At 38.5% G+C, this 13,583-nt stretch overlaps 1 protein-coding gene across 4 annotated transcripts in view; it reads right to left on the bottom strand.

The window, feature by feature from the left end:
* The window catches only part of TESK2 (testis associated actin remodelling kinase 2), a 55,545-nt gene that overhangs the window by 26,552 nt on the left and 15,410 nt on the right, over window positions 1–13,583 (bottom strand). For 3 of the 4 annotated variants that reach the window (XM_033152287.1, XM_033152285.1, XM_033152286.1), the window contains exons 3-4: window positions 8,313–8,434; window positions 4,737–4,785 (exon numbers count right to left, since the gene is read on the bottom strand). In XM_033152287.1, coding sequence (XP_033008178.1) covers window positions 4,737–4,785; window positions 8,313–8,434 — 171 coding nt within the window. The remainder of the gene's footprint in view (window positions 1–4,736; window positions 4,786–8,312; window positions 8,435–13,583) is intronic. The other variant, XM_033152288.1, reaches the window with a different exon arrangement.

Genomic DNA, 13,583 nt, shown 5'->3' with positions numbered 1-13,583 from the left:
ATTAAAAGGCTTAACAGCCGGAAAGTACCACCATCCCAGCTTTGAAAAAAGAGGGTGGGGCAAACAATAGCATGGCTATTTCTCACTGCAACAAAGTAATCACCCAGCTTCATTAAGCATGGGATAAAATGAAGTATTCAACTGCCATGTGTGAAGGGAAGAAGGGGAAAGGAGGAAGCACACAAGCTCAAGGACTGTACTTAAAAACATTTAACTGGTTTGTCCTTGGCTTCCTGCACATGGTTTGTTTAAGGTAAACAAGTCATGAGCCCCTGACTCATGATAAGCCAGATTCTGCCTTGTTTCCTGATGGTGCAGGAAGAGCAGGAGAGGAGCACTAACTTTTAAACAAGATGCACTAGCACCCTGTACATTCACGTTAAACCACAGTTTCTTTTAAACCAGTTTAATGCAACATGTGAATTAAGCCATTTCAGTCATTTCAGTCTATTGTCTACCTGTGAAAATGCTGATGAAGCAGAGATGGCCTGAATTTTTAGAATTTCACTGAGAATTATGGTTCTTCAGTCAGATTAAGTTCAAAATATTTAATATGATTAATTAATATTTTAGCAATGCTTTTAAAAAATGAAAATAGATCTAATTTAATTTGTTATAATTAAAAATTAATGCATTTAAATTGGAGAGCATTATGAAATGTCAAGACAAATTATTCTTTGTATAAAATACAAGGAAAAGTTACGCTTATAAAGTAACAAAATATCTTTTATTTGTGCAGACCAAGTGCCAAACTCAGTTCAAGTTTCTCAAAGGCCTTGGCAGTTACTAAAAATAACTACATGAAATATGCATTAAGACCTCAAGAGAGTTTACAAGTGAATACTTGAATTGCTGAAGAACAGCTTCCAAGCCAAAGAGTGATTTCATGCCAAAGTACAGCCACATGGCTTATTGCAACATGACTTATTTGTATCAAAAAGTGCTTCCATACAACAATAAGCATTCTTTTATTTACTTTTGCAGATACTATGCAAGCTCTAGCTAATTAAGCAATATGCAGTGCTAATTAAGCAATATGCAGCTGTCACAGAATAGACTTTATTCAGAAGGGATAACTATGCTTAAGATAAACTTCATCCACACCTTTACTAAAGCAATTGCTGGTGAAATTTAAAGGAGCCAACCCTTTTCTCGTAATGGGCACCTCTTGTTCCCAACTAGAGGAAGAGTCACTCTCCCCCTAACAAGAGTACCTACCCCTGTCTACAAGGATAGGAACCTCTGGCCTATGGACCAAATTTGGCCCAGCATGGGTCACATTTGGTCTGTGAGGCCGTTTCCCCCAAATCACACCTATCTAATCCACATCTGATGTTATGTGTGGAGCAGGTAGAGTCACAGTTCAATTAGATGCACAACGTAGTTCCCCGTGGGGAACTCAACTGCATAGCTTATCCTTGCAGAATGCAGCTTGAAATCACCACCAGTCAGTGGATCAAGTTCACCACACATACCCTACTCCTACAGATATAACTTTGCCAGATCAACCCTTTCTTTACAAGAGCTCCTGAGCCACCGTTGTGGTGTTCTATGGAGCGCAAAAAAGTAAGAAATTTGACAAAAATTATCAACGTTGACTTTCTCTTTGGCATTCAAACTATAGAAAGGCAATCTCTAGGTGAAAAGCGAAGAGTCTCCTCAATTCCACCATTCCCCACACCTAACAAAAGCAAACTACAGCCAAAGAAATTCTACCAATTTTTCAAGTACATGAAAATGACAATATTCCCCACTGGAGAATCTACATTGCTCCTCCCTGGACTTTTCAGCTTGGTGAGTCAGCTAAGACCTTAACCACAATCCTGGTTTGGATGCCAAGTAAAAGCTTGGCTTAGCTATTGCAGTGTGCTAAAAATCTCGGAAAAGCAAAGCAGGTGCAAGCTTCTCTCCAGAAGCATATGCACTCTGTCCCAATAAGTTACACATTTGCTTCTAGTTTGTATATCTGCATTAAGTGCCCTCCTTGCACAATGGTCTGCAAGGACTATAGACAGAAAACAACTGCTGGATTTGGAGGGCATAGGAAGCATTTCCTATTGAATATTCTCAAAGCATAAAATCTGTAAAGCATCATTAAGAACAAAAGTTCAAATGGGAGAATGGTTAACCACAGGGGATGGAGTCCACTCAAAACAATGCCACAGAATTCATTGCAATCACACTTTGATGCCTCCAGGTGCAATATAGTTTACAGAATCAGTGGGATGTGACTATCCTTACTGTCTTAGCACCCTTCTCTAATTTCTGATTTTGCAGAAGTTCTGTAACCACTGAGACAAGTGGAATTTTCAGCTCAATAGAGCATGCACTTAGGAAGTGGTATTGATGGTTCAATGGTTCAAACATAGCTTTTTTAGTTTTCCGTCTCTAGTGGTGCCAAACTAAGTGACAAACTAGACATGGTAACAGTAGATCAGTGTTTAATCCAGATTTGTCCCAATCATTTAGGAAGAGGGAGTGAGGGGAGGTATATGATCCTACAAGCAGATGGCATGCATGTAAAAGCTGTTTGACCCTTCCTGCAATCTGAACTCAGCTGTTGAAAAAGCTTGGGAAGGACAATATGGAAGTAAGTGGGAAAGGGGGAAGGGAGAGATCTATATTCTTCACCCCCATACCCCTCTTCTGTTAAAACCAGTCTCTATTCACTATCTAATAGTGTGGCTCCAGGTTTAAACAAGCAGCCTGGGAGGGTGTGTGTGTGTTCATATTGATCAGAAAAATACAGTGGTGCCTCTGGTTAAGTACTTAATTCATTCCGGAGGTCTGTTCTTAACCTGAAACTGTTCTTAACCTGAAGCACCACTTTAGTTAATGGGGCCTCCCGCTGCTGCTGCGCCGCCAGAGCACAATTTCTGTTCTTATCCTGAAGCAAAATTCTTAACCTGAAGCGTTATTTCTGAGTTAACGGAGTTTGTAACCTGAAGCATATGTAACCTGAAGCGTATGTAACCCGAGGTACCACTGTAACTGAAATATCCCCCACCTGTCCTTCATTCATGCTTGCATTCAACTAATTCCACATTAATGTTTTTGGAAACGTATTACTGTAGTTCCTCTACATCCAGCTGAGGATTTGGTGCTCTGTAGTAGTGCAGGACAGCAACATATGTGATTGGTTTGCTAGAAAACTAATTTCTGAAGCAAGCAATTCAAAATAAGGCTGATTGGTGTCAGTCCTCCCTCCCTTCCCATAAAGAACCAGATGTGCTAACTTCCTTCAAACTTAAGCACATAACCTCAAAATCTTTAATGTGTACAGACTCTCAAGCAGACATGTGAGAAAGAAGCCTGCAATACTTGATGTACGGTATAGCCATTCTGCGCTTCTACAGAACATAAATCTGCAACAGCCCAAAGATGCATTATTCAGTTTCAGAATTCCTCTAGCAAGTTTGCTACACTTCCTTGATATCTTTGCTGCTTGAGTGAAGGGCATCAACAGAATCCACATATAATATTTTCCAGAAGACTCCAGCTCAAAGAACAGATGTGAAATCTTGGACACTTGAAACTATGTTCATGTGCTAATCTTATGCTAGATACTTGATCTAACCCTTTTAGATCTCTAGTTCTGCATTCAAAATTCATTCAGAATGAATCTGTGTTTCACCTAAACAGGAATTGAAAGGAAGAAAAGATATAGCGTTCCTTTAACTATCTTGGGTTGTATCCAACTAGATACTTGTGCACGTGGGACAGCTTCAACTAGTTCATAAGAACTTCCTCTCCCTTTCCTCCTGCCGCACACACCCCTTATCTGCTCTGAGGGTTTTCTTAACCCTCCAGTGCAGAACTGGAGGTGATGTGAGGGGAAGCTCTGTTGCATGCACAGAACTTCTATGAGCACAATTTTTTTGTTGAACAAAACCTGTTTTGAATCCAAGATGTTTCTTAACTAGCAACATAAAAACAACCAGTGCTGTTGCAATATCAGAGTTTACACATGCTTATGAATAATATTTCTGCTCTGAATTATTGAAGGCAAGTAGCTGAATTAATGACACTTGCTTTCATGCGAATAACATTAGATGTGGCACAAGATGAACAAACTACAAGTGTATTGTGACTTCTGGAGAATGTCCTTTTAGATTAAAAGCTGCAGTTTGTGACCAAGTCTGCCCTTTAGAAACCAATATGTTGTTTTTCATCTCCCTATTCCATTGTGCTCAGAAATGACATCCCACCCAAATTTATAAAGCAGCATAGGAATTAAATTACTTGAACACTGGAGATGCTCTTAACACATCCTTTCTTATATTCTACTTTGGCAAGGAAGAGCTGTGAAATTTAAATATAAACTACAATAATATTAAAATGTGAACTAGAGTATATTAGAAGTTCTATAGGTGTGGTAGTAGCATAGTATGCAATGACTTAAGTAATGACTTGGTCTCCTACTTGATTCTAATAAGGAATTTGTCAGTGAAAATTAAGAGGCCTGATTATAGAACCCTTACAATTAAGACTTGCCTTCAATTATACTGGAATGTTTGGGTAAACATAGAATCATAGATTTGGAAGGGACCCCGAATGTCATCTAGTCCAACCCCCTGCAATGCAGGATTCTCAACTAGATCATACATGACAGGTGCCTCCCAGCCTCTGCTTAAAAACCTCCAAGGAAACAATGTTTCTAGGGACAATTACAGATAACCCAACTAGTTCAAGGAAAGTACATATGATAAATAGCTTGGTACTTTATACAGTCATACCTCAGTAAGGGCATGCAGTTGTCCTTGATGTACACAGACGCCCATAAACCTATAAAACAGGAGTAAACAGCTTCTTAAAATGGGAAACAGACAGTGCATTGTGTCAACTTTAAAACAAGTTACCAGTGCATCTGAATCATTATGTTAATAGCTGCTGCTTTAAAAATACAAATCACTAAGTATATTAGTTTCTGTCTAGCACTAGTATACTGAACCAATGTAGTGGAAGATGGGGAGTAGATTTCTAAATTCTGCCTATTCCTAAACATTTTTAGGATTTGGGGTGAGGACAATACTAACAAACACAACCTTTTACATTCATACATACAGAAAAAGTTTGGTGTAGAGAAATCAATGCTGTGTCTTAATGTAGAAATGGACATCTGAACAAAGTGTATGTTTGGCCTGGCCTTAGCAATTGTCTAGCTAGATTTTATATCTACCCAGACATTAGTATTGGTATACAAAATCTGGATTATTAGAACAGCAATGAAGATACCACCAAATGTGATCACACTGCCAGAAAAGACCAACAAATAAACTGCTAAGTTTTCTATTCAGTTAAAACATAGATTCTACATGCATAAAGGCTTAGGAATCCAATTGTTCACAGTTCATCTCACAACTGCAAAATGTTATCAGTTTTAAATATGACTTTTATAAGTACCTTTGAGCTATGTCATGACAATGAGCTATGTCATAACTGAAAATGGAACAATAGTTTAATTTTTATTATGGGGCAACTCTGGGACTTTATTTAGCATAAGCAGAAGTGAAAATGCACAATTTCAAAAATAAAGACCACAAGACGCCTGACAAAAGGAATACTGTAAAACTAACTTATGGAAAATGTTCCTTTATATATATATTTATAGTTCTGTATGATACCAGAAACATGCAGTAGAACGTAAGCTGCTTTCCAGTAAACTTTCAGTACTCTTATCTATTAAGTAGGGGGGTACGGGGATAACTTCATTAAGAGTTGAAGGAAAACAAGCAAATAAGCCTTCAGCTATGAGAATCTGTTTGTGTTAATAGAACAATTAAATAGGCTCATTTCTATCTTATCCAATATACAATGTTCTGCCTAAAAATGAAATAAAGCATAAAGAATGAAGCTACTTTGGACATTACATGGAATCACACATAAAAACTAAACACCAAACTGACTGTATGGCAACTATGCAGCTACCTGAAGGCATATCAGAGTATTTCAAAGGAAAGGAGGTTAAGTTATAGAACACAAATCTCAGAACCACATTAGAAAAAAGAAAAACAAAGCCTGACAACACATTTTGCACCTTCAAAATGTAACTTTTGTGAAAATGGCAAGTGCCGACCATGAGTGAAAGTTATGACATCTCATACGTTACTTTTTCAGCATTCCTAAAGTAAAAAAATCCAAAATCCATTAAAACCCACTTTATTTTGCGTAGTGGAGCAGTAACAAAGTCTGAAAATAATCCAGTTCCTAGTTTAATCAAAACATGTTAGCACCAACACTCCTTGTTGCCTTTCACTGCTGTTGTCCCACTAATTTTTGTGCATTTCCTATGCATACATACTTCCTATTCTTGGGGGGGGGGAGTCTTGTGTCCTCCTCCTTAAAAAAAAAAAAAAAAGCACCACTCCAACAGATCACACACCCATTTACCTGTATTTATTTTCTTGGATTTCTATTCTCCCTTCTTCAAGGAACTCAAGGTAGCATACATGTGGTTTCCAGGCAGTCATCTATCCAAGTATTTACACTCATACACATACCTATGCAACAACGTGCCAAGTGGTGAGGGGGAGAATCTTGAGGCAGGACTATGCAAATATGTTTATGTAGGATGGAAATTTATATTTACCCATTCCCCTCTGTAGATGCCTCTGTCTATTTGCATTAACAAACAAACATGGAACTGGAAACCCCGTGTTAGCTTCAGTTCCACCCTAGCCTCACAATTTTTCAGAAGAGCTGTGGTTCAGTTATAAGTATCTGCATGCAGAAAGGGCCCCGGCTGAAATCCTGAAGAGCCACTATCAGGTCTGACTCAGCGTTAAGGCAGTATCCGATGTTCCTAGTTTCCAAAAGTGCAGTGCCAGCACTTAAGTAGCATTGCACAGTCAGCCATTGGAAGAGAGGAAATTAGACAAGTTGCACGTCATTCATATGAACAGTTTTAGTTAACAGAAGTCACAAAGCTCAAAGTATACAGATGCAATTGTAATCCCATTTTATAAACTCATTTGTATGAATATATTTTCCCCATTTAAATACATTGATCTGCATAAAATATTTCCTATGGAAATGATATGCTATAAGCAAGATAGATGTTTAGAGACTTCAGGAGCTTGTCACTATCAAAGCAGTTGTTTAATCATGCTAGAAAAAGAATACTGATTTAAAAGATGACAGTGGAGTCCTAATCATTTGCATGAGTATTTCTGCTCAAAATGCCAGTCATCACCATAACACATGTAGTAATATTATGTTTTGCAATGCTCTATTTGTGCAAAATACTTGCATTGTACTGTAACAAATATTCCACAACAAGGACTACCTCAAATATCATTTCAGGGGGGTTTCATTTAAATTTACAATCACTTTGTAAAACTGCACACTGCCATGTCTCACCCACCTCAAAGTCTATGAGCTTTGTCCAATGCTCAAATCACTACTTCACACAAGCGCAATGCAAATTAAGATTTAAACAACTAGTATTTGTAAAAATAAATTACATTCTTCGGTGGCATGCAATATAAATAAAAGTCTCCCTGCACAAGTTTAAACACCGTTACCCATTTTAACATAAAGAATACAAGCCAATCCTCTTGTGCTCCCCTATGCAAAAGTGATTTATACATTTATAGTACATAAACTTGCAGACACATCTGCTCAATTTGCATTTTACCAACTGCAGATGACAGGGCAGCTGTATTCAATTTTTACTCGGAGCAATCCCACTGAAATTAATGGACCCATATTAGTTATGGTCTACTCTGAGTAAAAGTTAGTTGAATACAATACATAATACAGTGGTACCTCAGGTTACAGACACTTCAGGTTACAGACGCTTCAGGTTACAGAGTCCGCTAATCCAGAAATAACGCTTCAGGTTAAGAACTTTGCTTCAGGATAAGAACAGAAATTGTGCTCTGGCAACGCAGCAGCAGTGGGAGGTCCCATTAGTTAAAGTGGTGCTTCAGGATAATAACAGTTTCAGGTTAAGAACGGACCTCCAGAACGAATTAAGCTCTTAACCCGAGGTACCACTGTAATTATTTTTAAATATTTTTTCCCTTCCGTTTGACAGATTTTAACGTCTTTAATTAAGACTGCAGAAGACCAGAAGAAAGCTTGTCAAAATTATGGTATAGGATAATAGAAATGTATTTGGAATCAGGATGACTCTGGGAATAATGGCATAAATAAGAGTCTAACCACTGATCCAAAAGTTAGCTCCGAAGTTTTGAGAGACATTACCTGAATATTCAACTTTACCTCCACAAACATGAAGGACCATAAGAGGTGGTACATGAAACTTTATTTGCATTCCCACATACAAATATACACCCCACCTTTCTTACTTTAATATGTTTGGATGTGAAAGTCTATTCATGAGCTGGACTTCTTTCAGCATATTTGCTCTGTTGCTGCTTAGCGTGTTCATCTTCAAAGCCATAACCTGATCAGATACTTTGTGCCGCACCTAAAAGACAACCCCCGAAAAAGAAGCTATGAGTCACACAGTGAAAATGAATGGAAACAGTAATGGGCATAGTACATCTCAAGAAGTTAAAATTACATTCTCTATTATGAAATGTGGCACAATAGTAATTAATCACCTTCTACAGATGCAACAATAGATTCCTCGCTGGTTCTCTTCCGCTTTCAAGTAGACTATGTTAATTTATAGTATAGCTGAGTAAGGGGAGTCGAGGCAGAGGAAGGGGGTGCGGTGGGGGCAGGCCACCCCGGGTGTCACCAATGAGGGGTGACAAAATGCCAGACAGCATTTACCGCGGAGCCTGCAGTGCGCCCGAGCCACGCGTCTCTCCTGTGAGAGACGCGGTGGCTTGGGTGCACGCAGGCTCCATGCTGACCAAACGGTCAGCCCGCTGCCTCCCCCCCAACTGTAGGGTGACTTAGTGGGAGGAGGCAGGCAGACTCCAGGGGCCCCGCGGTGCGCCTCACCCTGCCCCTGGGCATGCCACCCCAGGCGTCTGAGCAGCTTCCTCCGCAGTTGAGGGGACTATTGCCAACACCCTAAGACTCCACATAAATTGCCCTTTAAGTTAACTTACTTTTCTCTATTCCAAATTTGCCAGTGGTCAGAAGTGTTTAAGGCAATTTCACTCAATGAAATTAGTGGACCTAAATTAGTCATGCTGGGGGAAAGTTGTGACCCTCTTTTCAGGTTTTTTCCTATTGGTTTCTGCAAAATTGGGTGAGGGCAGAAAGCAATGGAGGGGGGGATCAGCCCCCACATCTCTGTCTTTTCCCCCAGGCTTTCACATCTCTATGCGATTCTTCCAAAAAGAATCACAGGTTGGGTAGTGCAACAGCAAAGAAAATAATCCACATGCATAATACCTTGTCTGACCCAACTGCACTAACTTCCAAGCGGTTTCTGGGCTCAATTAAAGGTGCTAGTTTTATCCTATAAAGTCTTATACTGCTTAGGACTTCATACCTTACAGATTGCATTTTTCCATACGAGCCCAACAACTATTCCCTGAGAAAAGCATCAGAGGCCTTTCTAAGAGTGCCCTCTCCAACAGTTGTATGAAGGGTGGAGATGAGGGAATGTTTCTCATCTTCAAGATAATTTAGTGTTGTTTTTTTCATTTGCAGCAGTTCGTTGTGCCCTCTTCCCTCTTTGGGGGCTGTTTGTGGTGGTTAGACTTATGTTAGGGGATAGAAGGACAGCTTTTATGGTTTGATTGCCTTTTATTGTGCTTTACTTTTAATTATTTTGTTTTTTTATCTGTAGTATAGTGTATTTCACTACTATTTTTAGTCACTTTCAGACTCTTGAGCATAGCAACCAATAAGTGGAAGAATTTCCAGTTTCTGCGACACATTGTAAATAACCCACAGACTTGAATCAATTCTGCAAAGTCCAAAGTTCTCATATCAGAGCTACCAAATTAAGTCATTTATTTATGTTATATATAGGACTGAAGAACAAAAATTGTCTGAGCAATAAAAGTAAAAAGTGCAACAATAAGCATATAGTAATCTAAAAGTGAGCATTAAGACATAACCAAATAAGATAAAACCAAATCAAATCAAATTGGTTTTCAGCACTGCAATGCTGACCAGATTGAAAAGGGAGGCTTCTCTGCATATTTTGTGTTATTGGGATTTACACTGAACAAGACCGTTCTAACCCACCCTGATTTATGTTGTTGTTGTTGTTTAGTCATTTAGTTGTGTCCGACTCTTCGTGACCCCATGGACCAGAGCACGCCAGGCACTCCTGTCTTCCACTGCCTCCCACAGTTTGGCCAATTTATGTAGAGCCTTGAAAAAGCTGCCCGATACCTATTCTCCTCTTGTGTCATGGGTACTTTAGATCCATAGCTGGTCCCCCCCCCCACAAGCATACTGATTACATTACTGTTTCCAAGTTTGTTTATAATCAATTAACTAAACATTTGCTACTTTATTTCTGCAGTAAAATCCTTGATTGTTTCCATGGTGTGTACATACATTTATTTTGTCCTACTTTCATATCTGTCAAATATTGTGCAAGTTTCCTGTAGTTCCACACTATATTTCTCACTATACATAGTTTTGAGCCAGTGAAACACAATTTGTATATTGTCCTATATCAAGATCCACATACCCAAGAAAAAAGTTAGCCTGCCAAATATTTTAGAAGCTTAACTTTTTAAAAGCAGCCTGAAGACATGCTTAACAGAAGATCAATTTTATGTGCATGTTCTTCTGCTGGAATTGAAGCTGCATTTATGTCAAGCCTCGCCCCCCCCCCAAAAAAATAAATCTGAAGAGATGGAACAACCGTTTTGGATGGCACACCTACCTAGTTTATGATAAGGTGGCCGTAAATAAGAACTTTCTGAATTATAAAATCTGGAGGTCCCTATACTGAATAAGGTATGGGCAAATTACCGGTGGCTCTTAGAACCAAAGATACCCTGGTGGGTCTCTCCTTTGGAAGTAGTAGCGGTAAAAAGAAAAAATATCAACAGTTATTAACACAAGAGCACGGTGAGGTAAGACTAAAAGCTTATGAAGAGATTAAGAACTACTGCAATAGTTGGCTACAATATCACCAGTTAATGCATCTTTTAAATCAAGATAAAAAAAATAACATTTGAACAGAAAATATCAAAACTACAAAGTGAACTTTTGCAACCAAACAAAAAAATTATATCGAGAATACACAGCTTACTCCTTGAATGGGAGCTGAAAGATGAGGTAATAAAAGAAACAATGATAAAATGGTCACAAGATCTGGGCCAGACAATCCACTTAAGTTTGTTGGTATCTTACCCCAGTAAAATTAGCAAAGATTTATTTAAAAAAAATACTCAAATCTCTGTTGGAAATTCAAATCAGAGGTAGGAACAATGTATCAGATGTGGTGGGGGTGCAAGGTGGTTAAACAATTTTGAATAGTGGTACATGAAGAACTTAAAAAGATATTTAAGAGTTCAATCTCCAAAAAGCCGGAAGCAAAAGGAATGTATTCCTATACGCAACAGCAGCGGCTAGATTACTAGTGGCAAAAAATTGGAAAACAGAAAAAATACCAGAACTATCAGAATGGCGAGCTAAAATTAGTGAATTTGCTGAGATGGCAAAATTAACGACAACAATTAGAGGCTGTTCTAACCAAAAAATTTACAAAGAGTGGGAGTGCGTAAAGGAATATATGGAAAGAACTGGGTTTGGAGTTCAGATTTAATATGCAATAGCTAAAGTGCACAAGGATATAATATGATATAATATATACGAAACAATAAATACAACTTTAATTAACACAACGAGAAACAATATTATGTAGAGAAGATCGCACATGGGTGAAGGGAAGCAATGGGTCGGGGGGAGGGAGGCATAGGGCAATATTTGGAAAATTGTTAAGGTGATTTAAGAGGCTAAGAACAAGGAGTTAAAAGAAGAAGACTAACATTAAAGAATAGAAAAACAAGGGAATCTGAGAAGAATTTGGTACAAATGAAAATATGTGAGTCCTGTTTTTGCTTGTATTCTGGTTTATTTTGGATGTAAAGTCTTCTGTTAAAAGGACTGTACAAAAAATAAAATAAAATAAAATAAAATAACCCCCCCCCCAAAAAAAAAAAAATCTGAAGAGAAGATGGAGTGCAAGTCATTCATCAGTAGGATACTGGCAACTAGTGCTGGAGTAGACTAATGAAAAGCACATGCATATTAGCAATAGCATTATTTGTGAAATGACTTCTTGAGAAGAAATTACTACGTTGCTACTGGGCTGCATGGAGAGTGGGGTGGGGGGGATCTCTGCTTTTAACTTTGTGATAAATGTAAATGCTTTCTATAGCGTGTGTAGAAAGGAGCATGTTTTTATATTAGAAATACATCTGTCAGTATTTGTTAAGACATAAAACATATAAAATGCAGAATATAATCCCTATGTTCTGCAATCATGGGAAAAGAAAGGAATTTAAGTTATTGACTTCGGTTAAATCTGCACAGTGTTCACTTTCCCTTCAATGTTTCTGGGTTATTTCAACAAATAACAGCACTGTCAAGTGAAATGCTGAGGAGAAAAAACAGCACACAGACTACCCTCACTCCTTCAAAAGTTCATCAATATATAAAATAGCTCCTGCCAAATACATCTGCAGAAACTAGAAAAAAAATAAGCATTATATCAACAACTTTTTTTCTTTTTAGAAAACAGGAGAAAAATATTGGTCTCTAAAGCAGAAACCATTTACCGGTATATGTTGGTTATTTTAAAAAAGGAAATTCAATTTACAATCATTTTAGTATATCTCAGTTAAGCAATCTGAGAATTCTTGTTTATACTAGGTAATCAGATGAGCAAGGGAAGAATATTCACCTCCAATTTAGAACCCTTTCTTCTTAGTTATATGCCAGACATACTGAAATGATAAATATAAAAAGACACCCCATCAGACTGACAGGTAAAGAAAGGATGCCAAGGAAACCCAAAAGAAAAATATTTAAGACAAAAACTGTCTTTGAGCTACTTTAGCGTCAAGGTGGCTCTCCCCCCACTTGCTTTGAGCACAGCATCAAGGTGGCTCTCTCCCCACTTGCTTTAAAGCCAGCCGGGGAGAAGGGACGAACCGGAACATCCTCCCCTCCTCCTGCCCGTTCCTGCCCTGCCCCTTTGCCACTGGCGGAGGCTGCAGAGGAGGAACGAGCAGTCCAATGCCTTCACTCCATAAGACGCACAGACACTTTCCCTTACTTTTTAGGAGGGGAAAAGTGTCTTATGGAGTGAAAAATACGGTATTACAGGGCAATTGCAACTTACATGAGGGTTATGTTACCGGGGGTTGGGCATAAAGGCAAAATCACACAAAGTCAGAATGAACCTTGGAACAGCCCATACTGTACAAGATATGGCAAGGGAAAACCCGTCACAGAAACGGTTTTTAAACCTGCTTCTGAAGGTTGTAGACCTCTCAGGAAAAGGTTGGGCAACTTTGTACTGTACTAGCTTAGTGAGCTTCTGCTCACAAAACTTCGAATGCAGCTAGATAGAAATTACGGTATGTTGGACAGTTTTTATACCAGGCTACTAAAATTTCTTCCCTTCTCACAGTATTAGCATATTTTGTTTCCACAAACTCTGCTGTGAAGCATGACACATA

This window comes from Lacerta agilis, chromosome 6 (assembly GCF_009819535.1).
Source record: "Lacerta agilis isolate rLacAgi1 chromosome 6, rLacAgi1.pri, whole genome shotgun sequence".
Taxonomy (NCBI): Eukaryota; Metazoa; Chordata; class Lepidosauria; order Squamata; family Lacertidae; genus Lacerta; species Lacerta agilis.
The sequence above is the reverse complement of the archived record's forward strand: the minus strand, read 5'-3'. Positions and strand labels throughout refer to the sequence as shown.